The sequence below is a fragment of the Fonsecaea pedrosoi genome, assembly GCF_000835455.1.
Source record: "Fonsecaea pedrosoi CBS 271.37 unplaced genomic scaffold supercont1.7, whole genome shotgun sequence".
Taxonomy (NCBI): Eukaryota; Fungi; Ascomycota; class Eurotiomycetes; order Chaetothyriales; family Herpotrichiellaceae; genus Fonsecaea; species Fonsecaea pedrosoi.
In genome coordinates this window covers 3,269,490-3,296,047 of record NW_013550609.1, presented here as the reverse complement: position 1 = coordinate 3,296,047, position 26,558 = coordinate 3,269,490, and the positions used below count along the sequence as shown (strand labels likewise).

Here is a 26,558-nt window from a genome sequence, read left to right as displayed (position 1 = left end):
GAGTAGAACTGAGTCGTGTACACTGTATCGGTAACAACAGAATCATCGAGCCAAGTTGAGAGGTTTGTGGCAGGGTGTCTGACCTGCGCTCATTCACGTAAAACGGTGGCAACTCTGGTTGGTAGAAGGGAATTTCTCTTCGGATACACCGCCACTCTATCATTCATCTACACTATTAGTCTTGTTATGTCATGAACAATTAGCCGTCTCGTTGCAACCGGATCCTCCTTTGCTGCCTTGACGGATTGTTTCACTTTATCCTTGAACTCGGCTGCTCATACAACAGGTCCGGGTATTCCTGCAAGAAACAGGCAAAGATGAAGTCACTTGATGGCACTCAATTGCTTCTGTTGGTCAGGGTTTTCCACGAGACTGGTTATCTATGGCTACACGCCTTCTCCGACCTGTATCTTTCCACAATCTTGCCTTGCAGAATGCTTTGAAGAAGATACTGACCGGACTCTAATTCCACAGAATGAAGGCGAAGAACGAGCAGAGACGGTCCAGACGCCCGACCCTCAATCCTCACGTTTGCCGTGTTCTGCAGACACCCTCCTCGATGATCCTGTCAATCAGCTTCCCGCCGCAATGCTAACAGACCCGGAAGAGTGACTTGAGCCTCTTCATACATGGGCTCGAGTGGGAGACCCTTCCTCACTAGGAAGAGACATTGTGAAAGCAGCTTTTGGGCCAGCTCCTTGATACGGCCATCCAGATGAATAACATCCTCGATTTCAACCTCAGGCAGGACTAACGACCGGGTTTCAAACGACCTCATAGCAAGCTTCATCCTCTGCACGTCATCAGCCCGAAGTTCCTCGCCATTAAAAATCTTCTCTCGAACAGGAGCCAGGTCGTCCCTCATGTCCACCAATGCTGCCGTCGGCATCTGGCTCAGGAGGAGGGAAGAGTATTTGTGGCTGCCAGAAGAGATGGCCGAGGTGGAGAAGCTCTTTCGGGAGTCTCCTGCGTGGGCGACTGAGGCCATGAACTGCCACGAAGGCACCTCATCCTCCTCGAGAAAGATGAGCGTTTCATTATCAGCATGGGAAGCGTAATCGAAGGTGATAGTGGCGCGATATGGGGCATCAAATATCTCGTGGCAGAAAGGACCATAGAGCCACGGTTTCTCGGTGATTCGATCCCGCGCCTTCAACAGCTGCCTCTTGGCGTCTTCGCTGGTGTCCTTGATCAGAAATTGGATCACACTGTCTCTGTCGCTTGCCTCGTCAAACAAATCTGCGAACTTGTACAGCGGTGATCGGAAGACCGCCTCCGGAAGATGCTTTGATAGCAGATGAAGGGCTTCAGAAAGGTCTTGAGCAGCCTGTTTTGCAATTGAAGAACGTTCAACATAGTCGTCATCAACATCCCAATGACCTCCTGCTTCAATGTGGTTCCAAAGTTGTACAAGGTGTTCAATGGTTTGGTCTCGATGAAGAGGGTCAACCTCGGTCCTCAAATACCTCCCGTAATCTCGGCTTAGGGTCGGCTCGTCGTAATAGAGGATCTGATGGGCATTCGCCGGATCATCGAAATAGTCGTCCATCTGCGCAATGTGATCGTCGGAAACCGATTCAAAAATGTATAGCTTGGCCCTCGTCTCACGACATCGTTGTAACTTGCGAGGGCCGTCTTTCAGTTTGGCGGATAACATTGGGAACACATGGCGGATGTAGACTTCATCCAACTGATCGCGCTCGCCTTGAAACAATATCTCATCCACAAAGACCGTGGAGTTGGTGATCGTATTCGGAGGGACAACCATGCCATCTGCAAATAAAATAGATCGGTGCAGGAGGGCTCTCATATAATTTTCTGGAGGGACACCAAACCGATTCATTTTGGAATTGACATTGTCCATCGAAGGGCTGAAGGCCACGCACTTTGCACTCCGGTGCATGGCGCTGGCCTTCGTTGGTCTGGATCCGCTTGACGCTTGACGCTCGTGGAGAATAGAGGCCAGGAGGTCCTCAATCAGATGGCGACTCTCGTAGTTCCCGACGACCCAAGCGATCCCGCTTGATATGCGCAGCGCCCTGGCAGCTTCTTCCATCTTGCCTCCACAGAGCATCGCCAACCCGCTCAGGGCACTCACCACCCATGTCTGAGCGTGATGGCGAGGAGGCACTTGAAGCAAAGCCGCCTCTTCTAGTTCCACATGGTGCAACTGCAGCTCCTTGAGACCTTCGTTCAGCCTTTGACAAAATCCCTGCTTCGCTTCAAGCACGGATGGGCTTCCGTTTCTGAGGATGTGGCTTAACGTCTCCCATACTTCAGAGCAGCTCTTTGCTGGTCGGACCTTATTCTTCTGTCAGTATGATCCCGTGGGCAATACATACAGGATGACTTGCCTGATGTCCTTCTATCTGGAGGTTCATATTTTGCAGAATTCGGTTCCAGTCCTGCCTCGGCGGCGTTCCTCCATTGAGTGTTTGCAAAAATCTCGGGTTAGCTCTTTCTCCACTCCTCTCCTCAAACAGAGTAACCAAGTCGATCAGGAGCAGTTTACTCCAGTGAGGTCCCAGGTCTTCAGCCCATGATTTGATCTTCTGCTCAAAGCGAGGGAACTTGCTTTCGCCAGAATGTCTTTCTCCGAGAAAATACCCACTAAGAAGGCAAAATCCAACAGGCGAATCCTCTGCAAGGTCCATGCTCAGGGTGAGGCCTTCAATTGACGACTCACATGAGCTCTTGGGGAATATGAGCCACACAATTGAAGCTTGCCTCTTGTTTGATAGGAAGCGAAGATAATCGAGGTTGTCATTCATATCACTTCCGCTGAAGCCGGCAACCAGCCATACCGTTCGTTTGAGAAGAATATCGAGCACATCGGTCGCAAAAGAAGGTAGGCCCTGGGCACGCTGCAATCGAGTGTCGATGCAGCTGACTGGATCATAGCACGAACCGTGGATCTTGAAGAGGAAGGTTATTTTGCCACTCCCCAGCTGCGGCATGAGAGATCGTATAAAGGCAAAGGCTTTTGCCCCGTTCACAATCAGAACCAGTTTTTTGTCCAAGGTTGTCAGTGGTAACCGGTCTGAAATCTCCCTACCGTCCACGTGAGGATCTCCAGTGACCTGGTAGAAGAGCGATGTCTTGCTTTCGATAGCCTTCTCCAGGTAGTTGTCAAAGTTCGTGGTCATGACGGCCGCAACTTGGCCAGTGGAAAGAAGTTCAGCAGCCCACTTATGTATCTTGTTATATGCAAACATTCCATTGTCTTGCTTCTCAGCCTGAAAAGCATCCAACACTTGCAAATACTGCTGACCAAGGCGTCTCGAGATAACTTCGGTAACCATATAGTTGGGTACGGTTCTTTTGAGTCGGTCGAAATAGCCCAAGATCCCCTCGGACACTTGTAAAGATAACATCAGCTGGCCATTCCCGGCTAGTCATGCTCAATACACACCTGTATCAGGCTGAATGTCTGTCACAGCGATCTTCATCGCTGACGTCCATAACAGTTCCACAAAGTCATTCCACATGGGTAATTGCGCTGGCTTGAACGTGGAAATAGCAGCACCCAGGAATAATGTGACTCGTCCTTTCGCCTTCTCAGTGAAGGAGTCGATGCGCGGAGCCGCTTCCACCAAATTGTGACTTTTGAAATCCCCTTGAGCCTCATGCGGGAACTCCATCAATCCGCTCGTCGCTGCTCGCTCCAGCAGCGTATGGTTTGCCATCATGGCTGCTTTGATGAGCTGAGTTCAATATTTGGCGGTGAGGCCTCTGGTTGATAGTCGTTGGTAGATCAAGGACAGCGTGATTAAGAGCGAGTGCTTTTCAACCCCTTCACCTATACCATCAATTGTGTTCTGACCGCGCGGCCACCCTATTATAATCGAGGACTGTCAGCTCCCTCGCGTGTGGGCAGTATTCTGTGTCAGAGTGCGCCACCTATTGGATCTTCGACTCGTGTTGCTGGCCGCAGGTGAGGCTCTACAGCATATGCAACACGCTAGCAAGAGCCCCTTTGATAGGCATCAGGCCAGGGTTTGGTCTCCTGGAAACCTTGGCGAGGTTGTTAAACAGTTGCCTAGACTCTGCAGCCTCAGGTGATGCAGTGTGACACCAGTCTCAATAAGGGGGGGCCACAGGTTTGGCTGAGTCGACCCAAGACAAAGAGATGCATGTATTTGCGACCCAGCCGGACGGAACAAATAGCTCTCGAGAGAAGGCTCTAGCCAACCATGATTTAAAAAGATAGCGAGGCAAATGCCATGGCTATCGGGCTTGTCATTGTTCGCCTACCTGGGTCTGGACCTGCGCAACCGAGCTTCAGCGTATCGACAACGAATCGAATGGATCACACCGGGGCGTGGGCATGTGCGTGGTGTCCCAAGAAGCCATGTAAGGGGACAATCACAGGGTGCCGCTGCATGTTTCTAACCCCGAAGAGAGGATTCCGGGTCGGGATAGATGAGGCTCTGAGGTGAAAGACGGAGAGGAGGAGCTCATTTGATTTTGTCATGTAAGGGAGTTGGGAGAGTGAAATTCGCAGGCACATGATGTGTTTGCAGTGAGAAAATACTGGCACTGACGATGGCCACGCCGAGGCCAAGACTACCGATCTATTTCTACCTACAAGCGTCGACTAGGGGGCTGTACTGTAGTAGCTTAGGTGGAGCACTTAAGCCCGAAACCCACCCACTTGGTCTCGAGACTTCCCTACCACACAAGTGTCTAGGCACCTCAATCACCCCTAGGGTGCCACGAGCTCCCCCAGGTTCTCAGTAAAGATGTCAACGCCAATGAAGAGCTTGTCCTACTCAACTACCTTTCTGCCTACCCCCTCGTGGTAATGGGAAATTTTCCTCCGCCTTACTACTCTCAATCGACATCCTGGTCTGTCCTATCAATCCCATCTCCTCGTATATCCCTGCTATTCCCCATGCCACCATCCCTTCGGAAAGCATGCCACTCCTGCACAATCGCAAAGCGCCGTTGCGTGCCTCAACTCCCACAATGCACCAGATGTGCCGAGAAAGGACTGCGCTGCACCTACGACTTGGAACCTGTGACGAATCTTGAGACAGGTAGCTCTTGTCCACCGCAAACGATCGCGCAAAGCCCTTGGGAGCCACTATCTCCGATCATCTTCGATTCCGTCGCTTCGGCCCACGAAGCCGCCGTGCATTCCTTCACCTCCGACAGACAAGAGATGCTCCCTGTGATGGCAAACCAGGAGACGCTCATGATGGTTGTCGAGCGTTACCTGAGATTTATCCCCTTGCTCACGTTTCAGCAAAGGACCACTCCCTACATCCACAGCCAGCTGCTGTTGGCCAGTAAGCGGACTTCTGCAAGCGTGGTTCTCCTAGATATCGATGGCTCTGAGGCCACACCAGGTACCAATGCTGCCTTTTTGAAAAGAATGCAACAGCATCTACTTTCTCTCAAAGTCGAACAGCTGACATTCACTGAGTTCCTGCCCGCATTTCACACGCTGGCTGCTGTCCTGCTCTCCTTCGTTCTGAACTTAGACCGACTACCGCCTATCCTACTTGATCTCTGGGCAACATGGACAAACCATTTCCACACGACACTTCCGCGAACGCTCAGTAGCGACTTGTCGGCATGGCAAGCCTGGTGTACTGCTGAGAGCGCGCGCAGAACCTTTCTATATATCCTTCTTCTTGAGGGAATAGTGGAAACAAGCCAGAAGGGATACTGCCACTACCGCCCTATGGTGGAGTCTCTACCCCTCGATGTAAGGACAGGTCTCTGGGAGGCAGAAACGGAAGAAGAGTGGCAAGCTGCTGTGGCTATCCATGGCGGCGTAGAGTCAGAATTGATTTCATGGGCCGAGTTCATTGGAAGTGGCGGCCCAGAGCCTCGTCAATGTTATGACGGGATGCTCCAGCGGATGCTTCTTATGATTCACTTTGGTAAGGCCGCTGCTGACCTCCAGTAGCATACCCAAGGCACACTGGTCTTATGCAAATGGGAAGATACCTTGCTTCATTCACGTCTCGGTGTGAAAAGGCCAATGTTCTCCACAGTCTTGAGGCGCAACAAGGTACGTGGAGATCTCTCCTGAAATACCCGAGTGGAAACTAATACTATTCACGTTAGACGAAGGTCGTGCTCCACCCCCATCGTGGATCGGAAATCGTACTACGGTCTTCGATGCAAGGACGTCTTGGGTAGAGGAGGGAAAAGTACCGGGTCTGACTCTCGAGATACTTTGTACAGAACAATGACATCCCTCTTCATTAGAGCGATGGCTCTCTTGTCTGACGGAGTATTTTCTTCGACTCCTTCTCCACTTGTGGGTGATAGCAACCCTCCCATATCCAACAGTCACCGGACGAGGTCAAACAACACCAGAGGTATATAAAAGGGAGAAGTGAGCGGTGGCCGCTCCTACCACACACCAACCTTGTTGCTGCGAGCTCATTCATCTAACCATTGAAACATGGAATACAACCAAGACCTTCCCAAGGGCCGGACCTTGTAAGTCCCCCAAGCTATATCAGCTCACCTGTAGAGCCGGATTGTCATTACTTGGATGTTAACAATATCTCTGCGGACACGTAGGGACCCAGTATTTTGCTGGGGCCACAAAGCTCTCCCACCACAACGCGGCGTGGTTACATATGCAGTCTCACCGAACCGGCTCAACCCGTTGGCGAACTCCTTGCACAGCGCTGTGTTTAACACATACCGTCGATCAAAGAATCAGGTGTTATACTGGGTGCCGCCCTTTGTTGTCGCTTATCTGCTGATGGACTGGGCCAATCGACGGTATGTCGAGTCGCGTCCCTGTACCATTTCTCTAGACAGTCAGGCAGGGGCCTCCGTGACACCCTTTCACCAAGAATAGAAAGGAGGAAACCCGGACGACCCTGCTCTCTCCGCCCTTCCTTCCTTTCTCGGCACGATGCGCTATACATCGCACTTACATACCTGCTGACAAGGGCTCGCTCGCTGAGATAGGAACGCGCACCTCAATTCCAAAGCTGGCAGGGTAGAGGCAGCCAAGGGGGACTGACCAAGAGTGTTTGGGGGGGGGGGGGGGGCAATCTGCATCTTAGAGAAAGGAGCATAGGAGACGAAACTCGGGTCCATTCACGTCGAATCCGCTGCGGTACTTCAACCAACGCGCGCGCGAGAGAGAGGCAGCGAGAGAGCGACCGAGTATTGCAGAAAGCCGAATCAAATCACCTTTCGTGAAGACTGTGTATGTACCTAGGGCAATGTACCTAGGGCACAAGCTATATATGGAACACGTACCGTCCGTGCGCCCGTCCTCCGCAGTCTGTGAAGTCTCATGCATCATAACACACTTCTGCTCACACACGCCACTCATACTTATGCCAAAGTCCAAGATTTGCTTGAATACATGTTCTGGAGAGGCAGAACCATATGTAGCTCGTGCTGTGGTGCTCGTCGGTTGTTCTCGTGTGTCCGTGAGGGATGAATGACGAGATGATGGTCCTTTTCTACAGATACTGCTTTCTTTTTTCTCTTCGTTAAAACAAGATCGAAACTTCCTTTGCATTTTCATATTTCTGGCTCTTTGGCCCTACCATAAGACTAGACTGGACGATGCCCTCCGAATTGTTACACCATGATATACAACTCATCTCTCGGTAAGCCATCCTCTTTCAAGTTCGGATAATAGGGCACCATTGCATCTGCGCTGTGCACATATGCATCGTTGTATAACCTCCAGTATGGCGTGCGAACTTTCCTCGCTGGATGGAAAAGTCCTGCCCACACATAGTTCATCACAATGCCGGTACCAACCGCCATTCTTATTGCCTCAATGGCCTCGATGATCCGATCAATGACGTGCGGTGACGTTTCGAATAGGTTGGGGTAAAGAAGATTCAGGAGATGGACCATTGCGTCTTCACACCCAAGGCCCATAACACCAAGCGCCACGTGTTTGACCACACTAGCTGCGGTTTGCCGGTGGACTTGATCCCGATCAATGAGTGCATCCTCCAATAAAGGCGTAACGGCGTATACATAGTCCTTGGCCATTTCGCCAATATATTCGAATAGAAAACTCAGCGATTTCAACACGCCGTTCTGCACGTTGAGTTCGGGAACGCGGTATTCGTTCATCAATGCCGGCAAGACAGTGAAAGGTGCGCATGTTTCGGCGACAATACCGATAGCCACCGCGGTACAAACGCGAGATTGCCGCTCTTGAACGCGTAGATTGTTGAGAAGGGTCGCGAGAACATCCTGTGGACCGATAGCTTTGGCAATAAACCCGAAAGTGTTGTTGGCAGCTCGACGAATTCCCTTCTTGTGTGCCTTCAGCATATCCAAAAGTTCAAAGCATATACGCATCCACTCCCTGGCGTTGACGGATTCAGGACCTCGATCCGCAATACGTCCAACAAGATCAATCGTGTTTTCCTGGACTTTTTCGTGGCGATTACGCAGAATGGGAGTTAGACGCGGCAACAGGTCCTTGATCGGTGGTTGCATCTGGTTGATTCCCACCACGGTGACAATGGATCGGAGTGCGCCCAGAATAGATCCCAAGACTTCGGGATACTCCTCCCCAAGGTACTCATAGAGGACGACACCGAGTTTGCCCATCAGAGCATCTTCACCACATTGTTTCATGACCATCGCAATACGCGAAATGAGATCTGCAGCTTGTTGGCGGACCGTAGCAGATTTATTGTTCAGTCGCCAGAGGATTGTGCTGACGATTTGTGGGAGGTAAGGTTTACATCGTGTCCCTAGGGCGTTGACAACTGTACCGAAGCCGTTGAGCATGACAATATCCTCAATGCTCTGCTCTTGGAAGGCGTGGAGAATGCCGTCCACGAGCCGTTCTTCAAGTCTTTCACCAATATCCGCAGCGCCTAGGGAAGCGATAACTTTCTCGATAGTTTCCACAGTCATTTTGCGGTAGGCCTCGCTCTCATCTTTCAGATTGTTCACAATTCGCTCGACAATCTCACTGACGCCAACTTTCTGACCAAGGTCAACCGTGGTTTCGACAACCTGACGGTAATTTCTCTTGTCAAGTGCCATTCGTCGGACCCAGAAACTCTTGAAGAAGTCTTGTAGCACATGCTCCTTAAGGTATGCAGCAGTCACGCCATCGGTGCTTGCGCATTGGGAAACAACTTTCAGTACGACTTTCTTCATTTCTTCGTCCGGAGAGGCGAATTCTCGAAGCAGAATTTCCATAATCTGGCTGGTGTAGTAGTTGGCGTACTCTTCGTCCATGAGAGGAATAATATAGCCCACAGCTTTCAAGAAGCCGGCAAGCCCTTTACCACGTTGCTTTCGGGCACCAGTCCAAAGAGGATTGAGGATATCATCGAAGCTCTCGATGCCATAGGGATTGGCCGCTTCGGCCAGTGCAGCAATTGCCAGAGAAGTAACAGTCCTCACCTTAGCTTGCTCGTCACTTAGGTTGTCGGCGATGCAATCGACCAAGCCCTTCAAGTGAGGCAATACAGCGCAACCCATCAAAATAGGGATTTGCTGCACGATCTTGACGCCTGTGTGTCGGGCTTGCCACGACTTCTTGCTCCGACAGACAGCACGCAAGAAGGGAAGAAGTGCCGGAATCCCCAAGGCTGAAGCCACGACAGCGAACGCCCTAGCTGTAGTGTTACGGACATATTCATCCACATGGTCGATATCTGGTCGCATTGTACTGATCATATGAGCCAGGCCAGCAGCTTTGGCCAAATTGGAGATGATTTCCCGTCCTTCAACACGAGCGTAGTAGTCCTGATCAATGAGGAGAGGCTCAATCACGACCAAGATCTTGTGTACATAGGGTCTGATCAGATCATCGAGTTTGTAGAGAACACGATCGATAACCTTAACGAGCAGATGGCGTTCCTGATCTTCCAGAGACTTTTCCATCAATAACGGCAGAATCTGGTTAAATAGAGGGCCGGCTCCAAATTGACGGGCATTGTCGGTCAACTGTCGGAGCGCAGTCTTACGCATTGGTGGGGTGCCATTCTTGACTTTGAGCAGCAAGCGCATGATCTTTCTCTCTTTTAATTCGTCGACTGACAGGGCATTTTCATCTGCACCATCGACGAGCTTGCCGAAATAAGTCATGTCCTCAGCCTTGAAGAACTGGAGGTCACCCACGCCGGGGATTTCTGTGGGTAGTTGCTTTCCCAGCATTCTTGGATTCTCCGGCTCTTGCATCATGAAACCACCTATGCCAGCCGAACCGCTCGCCGTGGCAGGCGTTGCGGCCACTTTTCTGGCGACAGGTCGTATGGGAGCATATCCAGGAGGTGGTTCGAGAATGGTGTAACCCTCTGAAGGTAGCATCATGTCGAGCTCTTCGTCTGACCAAGGAGCATTTCGTCCAGTGATATCTGTCCCAAAGCTTACCTGCGCCATTTGTGAAGGATGCATTGGAGTGGCCAGGCCGGCATTACCAACGGGGGTTGCCGATGTAAGTGCAGGCGCTTGATCCCATCTAGAGCGTTTTGTTGGTGCTGGCGCTCCATCCGGGGCCGGGGCCTGATCCCACCTCGAGCGCTTCTTCGTGTCTCCTCCGTCAGGAGCGGGAGTGGCTTCGGAAGATACATCCCACCTCTTCTTCCGCTTGCGTCCCGTTGCTTCAACAGTAGACCCAGCGTCTGCATTCTCCTTATCTGCTTCTTCCTTGAGCGTTGGTCTGTGTTCGACAGTGTCGCCATTTGTCTGTTTCTCAGCAATGAGTTTCTTAACTCGTTCTTCCTCGCGCTCGAGGTCCTGCAGTTGCATGACCTCACGATAAGTCGCACCATCCGTGACGCCAGCATGCTTGTTTGCAGCAAAGGGATCGGCTCGGGTTGGCGTTAAAGGACCACGATCAAATCTTCTCTTCTGGTAATCAGTTTCACGATCTGCTATTCTGGCAGATTTCTCACGCCCAAGTAAGATATCCTCTTCTTCCACACCATTTCCAGTGGCAAATTCGTTCATTTGGTCCTTTGTTGCTGTATACTGTCCGACGAGTCTCCGACTGCTATCTGCATCTGGCATCTCGTCATCTTCGCCGTCGGCGGGGAGGGAAGTATGGTATCCGGCAAACTTGTCGGCGCCGTTGTGGTCGTAGAGAACGGTATCAAAACTTTCAGTCAAAGACGCCTTGGTGGATGAGTCAGTGCGTTGAGTCGATGGATCGAAGGTCTTTGAACCTTTCTTGCTGGCTGCTTGAGCATTGCGCTCTGCCTGCAGGCGCCGCACAGTATCGAAGTCGGCTTGAGGTGATGTTAGCTGGTCATTCGGATTTGATCGCCCTGGTCGCTTACCGTCCGACATGTTGCGCGCCGTAGTCACCTCGATAAAGATTTAGCAAGCAGAGACAAAATGAAAGAATGTACTAAGAGGTGTTGATACGTGAGATGGTCGTCTCCGCAGGCACTTGCGAGAGGCGAAGAACAGTAGCGAAGTCTAATTTGTCACCATCTTTGTCTAGATAGTCATGTGACCGTGGTTGGTCTTGGCGCTTTCCTGGAACTTCCCCAGCTTGAGAGCAAACATCGATCATCAAGCTCCAATCTCTACGTTGGGTTTCAGCTACGAATATTCGTTAATTGGAGCCCACATTGACTGTTACATTTCACTGAATGCTTGTCTCGGCTTATGTGAACCTCGTATGGATTCTGCAGTACCCGAGACTTGGCAATGAACAGCATGGAATCAGACTCCAGTAGCGCAGATAGAGAAAGGTGTTGGCTTGCGCTCAACAGGATAGATACAGGCGATGGTGGTGGCCATGAAAAGATTTTCCTGCCCCAAAGAGGCATGCTCCGAACCCTAGAGTGGCCAGGCTCCAGCAGTCACGGGCGGCCAGGGTTTAGTTAAACTAATGCCTGCAGCAGAAGTAATAATCCTAAGCACCCGCTAACTGAAGGAAATGCATGCACCCACTGTGCACCCTACCCCACACTGGGTCCTCTGGAAACGGCCTGCACCTCCTTTCCCCTTCCCACTGTGCCACTGTGCCACTCCCTCCCACACCACCACTCTCAATCCCACCACCAGCTGCACGACTTTACCATTCTCACACTGCCAAATCACCTGGGCCTGTAGATTTTCTCCTGATGATCTCCCAATCGCTACAATTCGGCGCTGGGCAATACCACACACATCTCTGACCTGGACGTCGTATCACATCGTTCCTGCATAAGGCTTTTTCACTTTGCAATTCTACCCCCGGCACCTCGACTCTCTCTATTTGAATGCGTCCGATGTTTCATCTCCCCAGCCGTTTGTTCGTCTCGTTGACCTCCGGGTAACGTCGTATTCAGTGTCCTGTTTGATCGCATGAAAATTTGGCAAATACTGAACCTGGGCTTTGTCGCTGTTGTATTTAGTCCCACCACTTCGAATCGTCCGAGTTGAATCTGGACCCAATGCGACGCTGGCAAGCTCATTAATTGAGTCTCAAATCCTCCTCTCTGAAGAGCCACACACTCACTTCCTCTTGTCGAGTTCTCCGTGCCAATGCCAGGTTGCTCAGTCCACGGTCTGGCCGGCGACCGTCGAAGGAAATTGAAGCAACAGACTGGTGCGCGCAGTCTGCACCCGGGTCTTGATATATAATAGTGGCAGTGGTGATTGGGACTAGGCCTGACATCATTGTCCGATCGGCGAGGAGGCTCGTCAGGTTTCTAGACGATGAAACCGAATGATCGGGAAGACATGGCAAACGTGGTGACCCAGACAAGGTCCAGATCACAACTAATTCAACGGAGATCCAGCCGCCAGGCTTCGTCCCGGGATAGGCATGGCAAAATATTCGAAGAGACAGAACACCCTACCATTCGCGCTGTGACGCCAGATTATATTACGCCTCGCGCCGAATCTTTCGATGCCAGTCAATTCCACTCGCCAGTACTGCAGCCGACACGCACGCGGCATTCACAAAGGAGGAGAGAAACATCCGCATCTGCGTCGAATACTGAGGAAGAGAGCACGATTGAGCGAAGAAGGCGGAGGGCACAGACAAGAACAAGTACAAACGATGAAAACCCCGTGGATATCTCGCCCGGGTCCTTTATCACCAAAACTCGGAAGAGGCTTGGATCCATCGCCACGGGTCTTCCCATCCTCCCTCCTGATGAGGCTCACGGATCAATTGGGTTCCCTTCAGTGGTACAGAGTCCCGAGCTCTTAGACCAACACGGTCCACCGAAGACTCCGCGCCGACCATTTTCCCCAAATGACGCCTTTGGCGCCAGCGCAAGCAGTCTTCGGTCTCCCAAATTGCTTGATATCGACTCGGGCAAAATTCTGCATCTCATGAAAACTACCTGTGGACGAATGCATGGTATCCTTTTCTTTAGGCCACTGCATACAACGGCATGGGCTTCTGGCTATTGTGCTATCAATGTCGCGCCTGGCAGTCTGGTATGCCAAACGAAAGGCGAGATCAATCAATCTAAGGTATTGATAGCAGATCTGCGAGGATGCACTGTCAGGACTCACTACGACCATGAATCTCAGAGCACTTATCTCAGTGTTTTGGTTGCATCGTCAGGAACGGGCTATCAGCTTCGACCCCCAGTGCCTGAAACATTTGACTCATGGCTTGCAGCATTGTTGTGTTGGCAGCCGTTAAGACCGAAGGGAATACACAACAAGATGACCAAACCTCAACCAGTTGGAATCGCTGAGAAAAAGGCAGTGTCGCAAAGGCGACTTTCTGATCTCACTAATCCAAAGGCCACGGCTATCGTCAAAGTGGGAAAGATGCTACTGTGGGATGGACCACTGCCCTCGGGATCTCAGCTTGAATCTTCACCTGGTAGCCTCGGTCGGTCGATGACAGAAGAAAACTACCTCTGGCGTAGAGTGAGCTGCGCTCTCCACGAAAATGGCACCTTCCGCCTTCTCAGCGAGATCGACAGTCAGGTTCTCTCGGTGACATTGTTGCCACAACTTTCGCGCTGTGCAATTCAGCGACTGGACGAAAGTGTGCTGCGGATGCCACACTGTATTGCGATCTACCCTCATTATCGTGTCCAAACCCCTGCTGTCGGGCTTTCGAGACCCATGGTCTTGTGCTTAGAATCCAATGTCGCACTCGAAGCCTGGTTTGTCTTACTACGAGCTCTGACGGTGCCGGAGTTATATGGCCCAGAACAATTGTCTCCCGAAGACGCACAGGCTTTGTCGTACCCATCTCAACACAGCAACAACGTCTCTACGCAGGGCATGTTTCGGATAGAGCGATCTCTTTCGATCAAAATAACCGAGGCAAAGTTTACCCAGCGGTCGGCTCCAATGGATACCTATAAGTACAACAAGGGAAAGGGAAAATCTGCAAAAGTTGAGCAGAGCAAAGAAGGGGTATACGCGGAGATTATGCTGGGCAAGGACTTGCGGGCCCGGACCTCAACCAAGCAGACGGTTTCTTCGGCCTTTTGGGCGGAAGAGTTCAATTTACCAGACATTCCCGCAGCTTTGTCCAAGATCACCATCGCAGTCAAGCTCGGAAATCCTGCAGAGAAAGAATGGACGATGGTCGCTGATAGCCTCTACGATATCTCGGCAGATGCTGGCTACCTTTCCGGCCTCGGCGGCTTGGAAATCTCATCCCACGATCCGATCTATGGGAGGGTGGACGTCTCAATCGATGAATTGGAACGTAGTGGCACTATCGACAAGTGGTGGCCTTTGTTGGACAACAGCGATCGTTCCGTTGGCACGCTTCTGGCTCGATTTACGCTGGACGAGACGGTTATTCTGATGGAGTCCGAGTACGAAGAATTTGCCGCTCTTCTGCAAAACTACACGAATGGCTTGACAACACAAATCGCTCATCTCCTGGGACCCGATCTTCGACAACTGTCGGACATCCTTCTGGACATATTCCAGGCGTCGGGCACTGCCACTGACTGGATCAACAACCTTGTGGAGGAAGAAATTGACGGCATCTACAAAGATACACCCCCAATGCGAATGCGCTTCAGTGGCCGCATCCACTCCAATGATTCGTACGAGTCGGCCGAGCAGAGAGAAATGCTAGTCCGTGACCTCAGTCGATCAGCTACAATGGAGGCCAACTTACTTTTCCGGGGCAATTCCCTCGTAACCAAGGCACTAGATGCTCACATGCGCAGACTAGGAAGAGACTATATGGAGGATGTCCTGGGTGAAAAATTGCGCAAGATCATCGAAAAAGATCCTGATTGCGAAGTCGATCCCAGCAGAGTCCGATCGCCAGATCAGCTCGACAAGAACTGGGCCAACTTGTTGTTTCTCACCAGTGAAATTTGGAAGTCGATCTATGCATCCGCGGCTCAGTGTCCGATGGATTTGCGCGTCGTTTTCCGCCATGTCCGGTCTTGTGCAGAGGATCGATATGGCTCTTTTATTCGGACGGTCAAGTACACGAGCGTCTCCGGTTTTCTGTTCCTTCGTTTCTTTTGTCCCGCAATTTTGAATCCGAAACTCTTCGGCTTAATCCAGGGTAAGCTTTACTGGTCATCCTTCTCGGCTCATGCTAATATTGTCTAGATTTGCCCCCTGACCGCACGAAGAGGACTTTTACATTGATTGCAAAGTCACTCAATGTTCTTGCAAACTTGGCACGATTCGGCACCAAAGAGCCCTGGATGGAACCCATGAACAAGTTTTTGGCAGCGTCGACGAATCAGTTCAGAGCCTACATCGACGAGATATGTTCCGTCAGCTCCTCCCAGATTGCTTCGGCTAAACTCGAGCCTCAATATGCCGCGCCAAATCAGATACGAGGCCGACTTCCAGCCCTGTCCCGCGAGGGCCTCCCCAGCCTTCCATTCCTTCTGGACCATGCAAAGCTGATGGCACAGCTCATTGACCTCTGGGTTACGCATGCTCCTGAAAACATTAGCGAAGCAACTGACGACGAGGCTGTGCAAGCATTTCATGCGGTGTGCGTGAGGCTCTCGCAAAGGAGCAAAGAATGCCTGAAGGCTGCGGAGCAAGCTGAACGGCCCGACGAAAGGTCGGAACATACGTGGCAACGGCTTGTATCAGACCAGCAAAATCCTATGGCGCCTAACAACACTTTCGAAGTGACTTTACGAAGATCACAGAGGGACAATGAAATCACGGCCCTTCCCCAAACGGCAGACACCGTGGCAGATGTAGAATACAAGAATATTGAACTCTCTCCAACTGTTGGAGAAGGCGACACGACACCATCTAGCTCAACATCAGCGTGGGAAAGACGGATTCCCTACCCTCAACGGGCAGCAGAGACCCGAACAATGACTGACTCGACGAATTCATCGACTGATGCAGTTGATATGGTTGAAGATGCTCGGCGGCCAATGTCCAGCAGCCGCGATGGTCCGGCCAAAAGCCGGTTGTTTGAATTAATGAGTTCTTCTTCACGGCGGAGAGGAAAAACTGGGGATCGCAGTTACGTGGACGACGACGGGCACGAGCTTTGACGACAGATGCAGCAGGATTTTATGATCTTTTTGACGTCGCTAGATACCAAACCATGTACAAGAAACAATGATCTTTTAGTACCAGTCTCATTGGCATTGCCAGCTGCTATTAGCTGATGACTGATCCTTCATCCAAGAAGCTACAAAAGGAGGGAAACTCTCCGTTCTTTTAATATGAGCGGGGAGGTAATGGTTAGAGCAGTGACGGCAACCTCGTGTCTGCAACCTAACACTTCTCGCTGTCTAGCGTTCTAGCTCAAAGTCGGAGTGGCAGGATGGTACAGTATTACGACCAGACAAAGAATCCAGACGAAGAGCGGAGAGCATTTCAGGAGCCGATGTCTCACTTCAAGAGAGTTTGAACGCGGCCGATCGCATGTCAGTCAGTGCAGAGAAACCTTAGTGAGACACCTCAGACCAACCTCTCCCTGGCTGCCAGCCTTCCCGCCACAATGTCCAACCAATCCAAGATCCTCGGGAACCAGAGCATCTGTTCCTGTCTCTTCCACCAGGCAGCACCGCGACCACCACCACCGATCGATTCGTCGCCTTTTTCCTTTTCCTTTGCCTTTTCCCTCGCCATCTCCAGGGCCCTTTCCTCTTCAATCCCTCCTAGGACGGAGTATGTCCCCTCGTCCATCTCGACCCCACCCCTCTCCATTTCCGAGAGCAGCTCGTCCACCTCCCGCAAGGAACTCCGCGTCAGCCAGACCAGTGACATCAACGAGTTGTAGAACTGGGGACTGGCGCCGAGCACGTACGACGTGGTGCCTAGAGAGCGGATCCGCGGCAGGAGGAGCAGCGCGTAGGGCGACGAGGGATAGAAATTCATGTATAACCTGAGGGCGAGGAGAATGGAGGCCGGGTACGTGTGCTGGAGGATGGCGAGCTGGGCTGGAGAAGGTGTCGATGGCGAGATATGGTGTTGGCCCGCCAGAGGTGAGTTTTCATTCGTGGTGTCTTCCGTGACACGGGTGCCAGAGATAGAAGAGGAAAGCCGTAGCTCTCTTTCCGCCGCTTCGATCATTTGGCGAGGATCGTCCGACTTTTCTCGCGAGAATGTAAACTTTCGCAGGCCCCCGTATCTCGGCGTCTCCTCCTTGCCAGCCAGTGGCCGACGAGAACTTGGCTGTAAGTCCGTGGCTATGGAAAAGATCCGAGACTCGCAAACCTCCCACATGGCGATGTCACCTCTCTTGGCCTTCGAATATGCTGCGTCCTGAAGAGCTCGGGATATAGAGTGCATGTGGTCACGAACGGCCTGTTGGATGGATTCTTCGAGTTGGCTGAACGGGTGAGACGGAATGGCGGTCTCGGCGAGTGATTGTTCCAGGATATCTCCTTGTCGTGGCTCGGGAATAGGGCCCTCCTCTGGGACTGGTGGTGCTGAATGTATGTCGACTTGTGCCGTCGAGTTTTCTGTCATTTCGGCAGTGGTTGTTGCCTCGCGTTGAATTGAAGTGGAGAGACCTTCTCCACGGTCAATTTTGCCGCCTAGACCTATCTGGTCTCCCAACTCTGGGTCATGTTGTTCTGTTGGCGGTTGTTGGTCGGGTCGCTCTGTGCGGGCTACTAGATGCACGCCATTGCCATCGAGCTTGGGGGCAAGGTGAGACCCATCCCGCTGTGACTGATGACCACGCAGAGAAGAGGTGAATATCTTGAGTATATTCTCAATGTCAGTGTCGGCGGCTTCGGCATAACTTGAGCGTCGCTTGGGAGAGGCCGTTTCAGTTTGTTTAGGGGCAAACCGCAACATCGTCTCAAAGGCCCTCCGCTCGCTCGCGGTGATGGTAGAGCTGATCGTTGTTTCGGCGTTCTTGGAGGTAGATCTAGGCGCTATGGGAGACCAAGAGACGCTTCGGGCTTTGGCCTTGAGAAACGACTCCTCGTCCGAGGAAAGGGGAGGGTTGCCATCTTCGATGGCGTCTGAACCCGCCTGAGACGACACAAATCGCGAACGAGAGCGACAGGCTCGGTTTGAGACGCGCAAGATGGTCCTGGTGTGGTACAAGAATGGTAGTTCAATGCGAGCTGCCATACCTCAGATTCCAGTAACGAGAAAAGATATATAGAAGAGCATAACTGGCAGCCCTCGGAAGCGGGAGAAATTCCATATCACGTGCCTGAAGGAAGGTTTAGCGGGACGCGCCCCACTAAGCCAGTTACAGAGCTTGGCAGATTTGCTCATCCTCGGAGCCTGACAACGACGTGCCACTCTGACTCCTGACCCAAGCACGCCAGCCAGGCACTCTAGGCCAGGCTGAATCCTCTCTCTCCGCCCTTTCTTAACCGCAACTGCGCGCCGCGCCCCACCACGCAACTAGTGACCAAGAGACACTTGCTCTGCCCACCGAGCGTGATCCCTCATTGATAAAGACCATATCTACCGCCTCACCTCTACGTCGCTTCTCTGCCGTCTCCTACCACGATTACAAATTCTGAATCTCGTTGTCGCCATTTCCTCCCACACCACTCGATCCCAATCCATCGCACGCTCCGCTCTGACGTACACGTTATCGTCCTGCATCACCCCCACGCTGGTCGGCCGAACACGTGGAGAGTGTGCTTTCGTCCCGAGTCTGCGCGGTCCAGGTGCCGCATGACTTGTGGCACAACTCGCGATCACACAGCATACCAATCCTCCCGGGGTAGCCTGACCACATCTTCGGTGCACAGGAAGCCTTCCACGCTTCAACCTGCGCTGGACACACACACTACACCCTCTGTGACCTGTGCACATCATGAGCACTGCCCTCCCTCGATTGACTTCAGAACCCCCTGCAGCCTGGAATGAGCATGATCAATACGCAACCATGAATCGAGGACATTCAAAGAGCACCCCTCAACACCCTGCGTCTATGATGCACGGACCGAGCAGACAGCGCAATGGCTTCGGTGGCGGCAACGGCGAGAAGGCTGTTCCAGTACCAGGGTCAACGCCATTTGGAAATGGCGCGGACAGAAAAAGCAGTGTTTCACAGGGCCAGCCGTTATTTGATATGGCCAGAAGTCCTCCGACCACGTCAAGCAAGAGTGAATAAGTTTGGTTCCCCGCAAGAATACACGTATGCTGACACGTCGCAAGATACCAAACACGTCCCATGTAAATTCTTCCGTCAAGGTGCATGTCAGGCGGGGAATGCATGCCCTTTTTCTCATTCCCTCGATCCCATGACACAGCAAGCGCCTTGCAAATATTTTATGAAGGTACGAGTGTCGACAGAAGTCATCATAGGTCAGAATCTAACATGTGCAGGGTAATTGCAAGTTTGGCGCCAAATGTGCACTTGCCCACTATCTCCCTGACGGACGACGAGTCAATCGAGCAGACCTCGATGCCGGCTTTGCCATGGCAGGACGGAATTTCAACTACGCAAATCGAACTGAACAGACATCATTCCCAAGTCAAGATCCGAGTGCGGGAGATTCCATGCTCAATCAACCGCCCTTCGGCCCAGACTACTTCCAAGGTCAAGCTTTTCCATTGATGGACAGTGACGAAACAGACGCGTTTCAGGACCGGTACAACCAATATCAACCGCCCTCGGCCCTCGATTCAGGTCTCAACTCACCCCCAACATCTCAGTTTGGTTCCCCTCCCAATGATTACCAATTCCCCAAGTCACCAGTCGAAAACCTTAGAACAGCTCTTAACGCACCTCTACCACAATCATTCGACGCTAATGGAGTTTCCCACATAGCGAAGTATGGGCCTCTAGGTCAATCTGTCCCAGACAAGTTTGGCATGCGGTCTCCAGCCTCTTCTTCGCTGTCTAGACAACTTGGAAGTCCACCAGAATCGATTGTCAATGTCCGAAACGCCAATCTTGGGTCTAATTTGAGAAATGTGTCACCTCTAGGTCTCTCGCCGCAGAATGCAGAAGAGTCTATTGGCCAGAGAATTATGCATTCCCAACGAACCGTCAAAACGAGAGGACTGTCCGCGAGTGTTCCGCGCTCACATCTTCCTTATGAGTGGGAGGAAGGAATGGGGGCAGAGACCGACCTACTTCCCAACAGTTTGCACGATGAGTTACTTACTCCACAGGAGAAGATGCGCCGCACTTCAAGGGCGGATCAAGAGCACAGCTCCAAGGATCATGTGCATGCCCTAGCGATCCCAAGTGGAACTTCTAGCAAAGTTGGATCCCCGCCAGCGGGAAGTCCTTCCAGATTCAGTGCTCTGTGGGCTGAACAAAGGGAGAAAAAGGCGGCCGAAAGCATCGGCCCGTCCAGCTTTGGCCATGTTGGGTCACCTCTTCGTGGCTCGTGGATGCCTAACGAATCGTCGACTCCGAACGTACAAATATCTGGTATATCTCAAGCGATGGCTCGGATGCAGCTCAATCGAGTTGACTCTGGCGAATTGAATGGATTGAGAGTGCAGCCGAGTGGTCTCAGACATTCATCGGCGCCAATTGGCCGATTTGACCGCGGGATTTCCAGCCCAGGTTTGAGTTCTAAGAAGATCGATGAGGAGGTCGAAGGAGTATTCTTCCCGATGGACGGCGACGACAAGACACCGAACTGGTCAGGTCAGTCACCTCGACTAGTGCCTCTGCGCGACAGAAGTAATGGTGATTTGACAGGACAGAAAAGGGAGATTGCCGGACTTGATGAGACCGGGTTGAAGTCAATATGGGCTTTTCGCTCGTGAGAGGTTTCTGGGGAATAACGACGGATGGCAAAACACTTTTGTCACACATAATAACGAAGTACGACCGGCGTTCAAAATTGTACAGAATGGTCGATATCACCGGGACTCCGCATTCAAGTGACGAAGGCATGAAATCCAAAACTGACGCATACATACACACATTCCACGGCGTTTTCAACGAAAGATGAAACCGGAACCAGGGCATTGAGAGAGAGGCACGAGAGAAATGATGGGGGCTACAGATACCTCTTGCTTGTTTTGAAGTCTTGCTTATATGGAGTGCCATAGAGACAATGTTGCCAGAGTTGAATACGAGATGATTTACTGCTGTAATCCCCCAAGTGTGTGTACCTGATATAGGAGGCTGCAGAAGGCTGAGGCGGAGTCTAAGGCTGAGGTCTCTAAACAGGCCTGATTGGGTCGGGATACCTTCCGCGTACACGTTTGCGTTAGGTTCCTGCATTGGAACTTTTTGGAGTGTTACACAGATCTCCGCCAGGTCTCCGACGACCGTTGACTATTCTAGCTGAAGACTGTATACCTTCCTTCTATTCCCCCTTGTTCCAAGGCATGTTGAGTAGTGGCTCGGGGTGGCGGCTATGCTCAACATGCATTGGACCTTGGCTGCGCACGGCAGCTAGAATTGCTGCTCCTCCTCGTCTTCGAGTCCGCTTCCAGAGTTCACGTACGTTAACATGTCTTTCCACATTGCGCGCGAGATCGCTGCACCTCTCGGACGTCCTAAGTGACTGACTTCTCTCTCAGAATCGACATTACCTCTTGTGAATGGGCCGGAATTATCGCCGGTTCTTCTCCAGCGCGCAAGGACAGTCGCCGCAGAACACCAGCAGCTGGCCGCGGCCAATGCGGAGAATTATGATGTAGCCGTCGCGAAGAGGATCGGGGAGTTGGGCCCCGTCTCCGCGGCGTTGAAGGAGTGGGATGATGCACAGAATGTAAATATACCCTTTCGTCACGGTCGGATGTCGCAGATCTGTATATTGACAATGTATTGGGGATTAGTCTCTCGAAGAACTCAACGCTCTCCTGCATGACCCTTCTTCCGACGCTGAGCTTCGTTCTCTCGCAGAGACAGACATCCAAGCCACTACAGCGTCTTTGCAGCTGCTGGCCTCGAATCTGAAGAGGTCACTCATTCCGCCTCATCCCTTTGCTTCCATGCCTTGTCTGATCGAAATCCACCCGGGCGCAGGGGGCTCCGAGGCTTCCCTGTTCGCCCAGTCCTTGTTGAACATGTACACCGACTTCTGTGCGCGAAAGAGGTGGCCCGTAACACTGGCGAGCTATTCACCAGACGATTCGACTCATGAGGCGGGATTGACGGACGCGCTGCTGGAAGTCAATCATCCCGGCTCATACGATGTATTGAGGACAGAAGCCGGAGTCCATCGCGTGCAGCGTGTCCCCGCGACGGAGAAGAAAGGGCGCACACACACCAGTGCGGTCTCGGTGCTTGTGCTGCCCAACCTGCCAGACTCATCGGCCAATGCGGAGGGTTTGAATTACGACGACCCTAACTCGGACTACTACATCTCGCCGGCGGAGGTGAGATCGGAGACGATGCGCGCGAGAGGCGCGGGTGGCCAGCATGTCAACAAGACCGACTCGGCCGTGCGACTGACCCATCTGCCAACGGGGACCGTCGTGGCGATGCAAGACTCGCGCTCCCAGCACAAAAACCGCGAAAAGGCCTGGGCGGTGTTGCGGGCCAAGCTTGCCCAGATGCGCCGCGAGCAGCGCGAGGCCGAGATCATCAGCATGCGCCGCGCGGCCATGGGCGGCGTCGCCCGCACGGGCAGAGAGGACAAGATCCGCACGTACAACTTTTCCCAGAACCGGGTCACCGACCACAGATGTGGCGTGGAGAGTAGCGACCTGGACGGCGTCCTGGGCGGCGGCCAGAGCTTGGAGACGGTCATGAACAGTGTCCGCGAGTGGATGAACGAAGAAGAGGTTCGGGGCTTGGTGGCCGAGGAGGAGATGAAGATTAAGGGCAAGGAGAGACAACAGCGATAGCAAAATGAAAAAAAACATAGCTTAGTGGGACATGGCATCTTGGTGATGCTTTCTCCTGTTTGTTTTCTTCTGGCAGCTACTGCCGCTTGACGCCATGCTACCTACATACAGCAGGAGACGCTTGCTGGCCCATCCCAGTAAGTAAAAGCACATGTGTGAGCTCTTCAATCCCTGCAGCCCCTGTTCACCAACCAGCTAGCTAGCGATTTAGCTAGTTGTGCTTGGTTCGCAGCTCAAAAAAAAAAAGTCCCCTGTTTCAGTCCCTCAAAAACCTGTCATCACTCAATGCCATGCCATGTCATGCTCGTGGGTATCATCCCTTTTTTTTTTCTTCTGCTTCTCTCCCGAATGCACGTCACTTTTTCCCTACTTTTGCTTTTGCTTTGGTACTCTGCCCTCAGCTCAATGTTCTCTGCCAACAGCTTCTCCGTCACCCATGCTTCTGTTCACTGTTCTTCGCTGCCTCGGATCGAGCTCTTCGAGCTCCTTCATGTGACGACATTCCGAGTTCCTTTTGCAGCTGGCGGGCTGTTCAGACTGCTGGAGTGGAACGGACTATTACTCCGTAAAACATTGTTGTCGATTGTCTTGATCTTCTTGTCGTTTCATTTGATTCAGCTATTCAACAGAAATTCTTTTTGCGCGCATTGATTCCATCAGTGTCCGTTCATTTCGCCACAGCGGCGCTCAACACCTGTGTGCGGAAGAATGCGCCCTTCGTCTTCTCAATGACCTGTTGGTAAACACTCTGTGGGGGGTGGTTCATGACTACCGTTCCAGCCTGGTAATCGATTTTAGCGTCAACTTTTGTGTCGCGGATGAGGTTAACAATCCATTTCTCGCCTTCACTGGGGGAAAGTCCAAGACGGGTAGAGAGATCCCTGGGCCACGGGAGTCAGTATTTGAGTTGGTGCAAAGGCGTAGTCACTCACTGGATATCGATTCTCTGGTGGATCTTGCAATAGCTTTCCGAGATGAGATGCCGGGCACTCTCCATGAAAGCATCTGTTGAGCTCCCCAGGAAAAAATCTCCTCTCAAGATTGCCTCAGCTTCCGACAACTTTTTCTGTGCACCTTCAAAATCGAAGTCGACATATAGGGCCTTGACAAATTCCGTCACAGGGTCCTGATACTCGTAGACTTCCTGCTTCACCACTCTGACAAGGTCTTTGAGTTGTTTCTGGTAGTTGTGAGAGTTGTTCATGCGGGCACGGTTGGTGATGACGGCTGCGGTGAGGTAACGCAGAATCCAGGGACAAACAGTTTGGATAGAAGAGATGTATGGTGGGGAGAAGAACATTTCGGTCAACTTTTCGCGAGCGGGTTCGTAGTTGAAGAAGGGGAAAAGAGCATAGTGCACCAGGGCTTCACGAGCGGTAAGTTGTGCGCGGGGGCTGTTGAACAAACGTGTCTCAATGTGTTCCTTGACCTTTTCCACTTCTTCAAGGGCGTTTTCCCACTCTTCCCCCAGAATTTCACAGACCAGCTTGCCCCACGTGGCCTTGACCACTTTTTCATTGTCAGTGGAGAGGACACGGAAGCGGTAGAGCAAGTCAGCGGCTTCGGGGTAAAGACCGCACTGGTAACGGAATCTGCCAAAATCATAGAGGTTGTCTACCATCTGCTGCGTAACTCCGTGTTGCTCTTCAAGAAATTTCAGGTTGGCGACTTTGTCACTTCGGAGTTGAGATGTAACTGACTCGTCGTTCAGCAAATTGGTCAGGTGCGCAGATTCCTCCTGGTACTTTGCCAGTTGATTCAACACTTCCTCTCTCTTCTTCGCGTAGTCTGCAGGTGTCGCGTCTGTCTTGTGAATTTCCTTGTAGAGATTGCCGACGTAGTCGATCATGTTCGTGTCACTGAGGAGATTGAATATGGCCTGTTTGAGGTCGTCGTAACGCTCTTGTGAGATATCTTCTGACTGCAGCTTGTGTTCAAGTAAGGGAAAGATGAGATGTCGGTCCATGTGCTGAATGAGTTTCGCCAAAAAGGCATATTCGCCGGTTGGGTCCTCGAGGTGCGCCATCGTGAATCTGGGTCGCGGTTCGTACCCTATGTAAAGGGCGTCGTAGAATTCTACCACAATTTCCAAATTCTCGGGCGTTAGGATGTCTTTTGAAGGCGGAGGAGAAGGAGGCGGAGTCGGTGGGAGGGAGATGCAGAAGATATACCCAGGTATATCTTGATTATCTTCGTGCTCAGGATGGCCCTTTGGGAGATTGTGGACCTGTGAGAACATTTTGAATATTGGTGGTGCGCCTGTGAAATTGAATCGAGCGGCGTCACGCTAATCCGAAAAGCGTTAGTCTTAAATAGGCAAATAAAAAGCGGCGTCAATGCCAAGACGAGTCAACGTTAGTCTTGGCTTTGACAGCCTTGCACCTCACGTGTGCATCACGTCCAATGTCCTCGTCTCAATAATTTGCTTCCAAGGTGCACAGCGCTTCCCAATTGTTTACGCTCTTGGACATGACCATGAAGCCCCCTTCAACTCTACTTCTACGGGCCATGCTCCATCCACAAAAGCCTCTTTGTCAGATCAGGTGGAAGTCAGAATGGATGCCCAGGGAGAAGTACGCAAAAATCACAACTCTGGACAAGCTACATCGAAAACAAAAAGCAGCCATCCGGAAAGAAAGTATGTCATTGCAGCAGGAGAGCCGTCTTGAAACTTCCCTGTATGAACACTCACTGACATAATCCGCAACCAACAGGACAGGACAGCGAAAATCGAGCCACCAAAATGTATCCGACCCCAACTTCTTCAGCGACTCGCTCGCAGTTACAGCAACCACAGCAGCAGGAGCAGGAGCAACGGCAAATGCCTCCCCAACATCCGTATTCCCTTAAGAGTCAAATCCAGAACCATAATCTAACACCCACCCTCTCCCCACTTCCGTACCTGGTCGTGCGCACCCCGTCCAAAAACCTCCCAATCTACCAAACATCCAAATCTGGCGGCTCCAAACACATCACCACGATCCGCAAGATCAAGGGTGATCTACAGGGGCTAGCAAACGCTGTGCGCACCGCTTTGGGGTTGGAAGAATATATCACCGACGTGCGGGGACGGAAGAAGGCCAACGTTGTGATCAACTGGACGACGAGGCATGTGGTTGTGAGGGGGTGGAGAGGTCCAGAGATCAAGCGGTGGGCAGAAGTAAATGGGTTTTGAAACAAACCATGGGTGAAGAGCACAAAATGGCCACGGTGACAGGTGTCTGGAGGCATCTGGCCATGCGAGCACCATACGATGTCTCACGTTCCGGAATGTGATGGTGGTGATGATGGTGAGAGAGGGGGGGGGGGGGCACAACCAACTGGCCTCACCGAGCCTCTCCACCTGACACCACATCCCATGGTACTGGGAGTTTCTAACATGGCGCAGTGAGCTCTATCAGGCACTGATGGGACAACAGCAAGCAATCGCAAGAACCAGAAGTCTATTTTGCGATCTACTCTACATGACG

At 52.0% G+C, this 26,558-nt stretch overlaps 8 protein-coding genes across 8 annotated transcripts; 4 read left to right on the top strand and 4 right to left on the bottom strand.

Annotated features, from left to right (window-relative positions):
* Positions 1 to 568: 568 nt before the first annotated feature.
* Z517_11237 (uncharacterized protein) lies at positions 569 to 3,686 on the bottom strand (the record flags this gene model as incomplete). The annotated part of the gene is made up of 3 exons (XM_013424845.1): positions 569 to 2,302; positions 2,343 to 3,358; positions 3,413 to 3,686. The coding sequence occupies 3 exons, from the start codon at positions 3,684 to 3,686 to the stop codon at positions 569 to 571; spliced, it is 3,024 nt and encodes a 1,007-aa protein (XP_013280299.1).
* Positions 3,687 to 4,894: 1,208 nt separating this feature from the next.
* On the top strand, positions 4,895 to 5,917 carry Z517_11236 (uncharacterized protein; the record flags this gene model as incomplete). Its single annotated transcript, XM_013424844.1, has 1 exon — positions 4,895 to 5,917. One exon carries the CDS (start codon positions 4,895 to 4,897, stop codon positions 5,915 to 5,917), a length of 1,023 nt encoding a protein of 340 aa, XP_013280298.1.
* Positions 5,918 to 7,569: 1,652 nt separating this feature from the next.
* On the bottom strand, positions 7,570 to 11,265 carry Z517_11235 (uncharacterized protein; the record flags this gene model as incomplete). The annotated part of the gene is made up of 1 exon (XM_013424843.1): positions 7,570 to 11,265. One exon carries the CDS (start codon positions 11,263 to 11,265, stop codon positions 7,570 to 7,572), a length of 3,696 nt encoding a protein of 1,231 aa, XP_013280297.1.
* Positions 11,266 to 12,651: 1,386 nt separating this feature from the next.
* On the top strand, positions 12,652 to 16,391 carry Z517_11234 (uncharacterized protein; the record flags this gene model as incomplete). Its single annotated transcript, XM_013424842.1, has 2 exons — positions 12,652 to 15,424; positions 15,472 to 16,391. The coding sequence occupies 2 exons, from the start codon at positions 12,652 to 12,654 to the stop codon at positions 16,389 to 16,391; spliced, it is 3,693 nt and encodes a 1,230-aa protein (XP_013280296.1).
* Positions 16,392 to 16,803: 412 nt separating this feature from the next.
* Z517_11233 (uncharacterized protein) lies at positions 16,804 to 18,432 on the bottom strand (the record flags this gene model as incomplete). The annotated part of the gene is made up of 1 exon (XM_013424841.1): positions 16,804 to 18,432. One exon carries the CDS (start codon positions 18,430 to 18,432, stop codon positions 16,804 to 16,806), a length of 1,629 nt encoding a protein of 542 aa, XP_013280295.1.
* A 703-nt stretch (positions 18,433 to 19,135) lies between these two features.
* Positions 19,136 to 23,088, top strand: Z517_11232 (uncharacterized protein; the record flags this gene model as incomplete). Its single annotated transcript, XM_013424840.1, has 5 exons — positions 19,136 to 19,427; positions 19,480 to 19,601; positions 19,651 to 20,929; positions 21,817 to 22,007; positions 22,075 to 23,088. The coding sequence occupies 5 exons, from the start codon at positions 19,136 to 19,138 to the stop codon at positions 23,086 to 23,088; spliced, it is 2,898 nt and encodes a 965-aa protein (XP_013280294.1).
* A 667-nt stretch (positions 23,089 to 23,755) lies between these two features.
* Positions 23,756 to 25,327, bottom strand: Z517_11231 (uncharacterized protein; the record flags this gene model as incomplete). The annotated part of the gene is made up of 2 exons (XM_013424839.1): positions 23,756 to 23,969; positions 24,021 to 25,327. The coding sequence occupies 2 exons, from the start codon at positions 25,325 to 25,327 to the stop codon at positions 23,756 to 23,758; spliced, it is 1,521 nt and encodes a 506-aa protein (XP_013280293.1).
* A 236-nt stretch (positions 25,328 to 25,563) lies between these two features.
* Positions 25,564 to 26,263, top strand: Z517_11230 (uncharacterized protein; the record flags this gene model as incomplete). Its single annotated transcript, XM_013424838.1, has 2 exons — positions 25,564 to 25,726; positions 25,803 to 26,263. The coding sequence occupies 2 exons, from the start codon at positions 25,564 to 25,566 to the stop codon at positions 26,261 to 26,263; spliced, it is 624 nt and encodes a 207-aa protein (XP_013280292.1).
* Between the last annotated feature and the right edge of the window lie 295 nt (positions 26,264 to 26,558).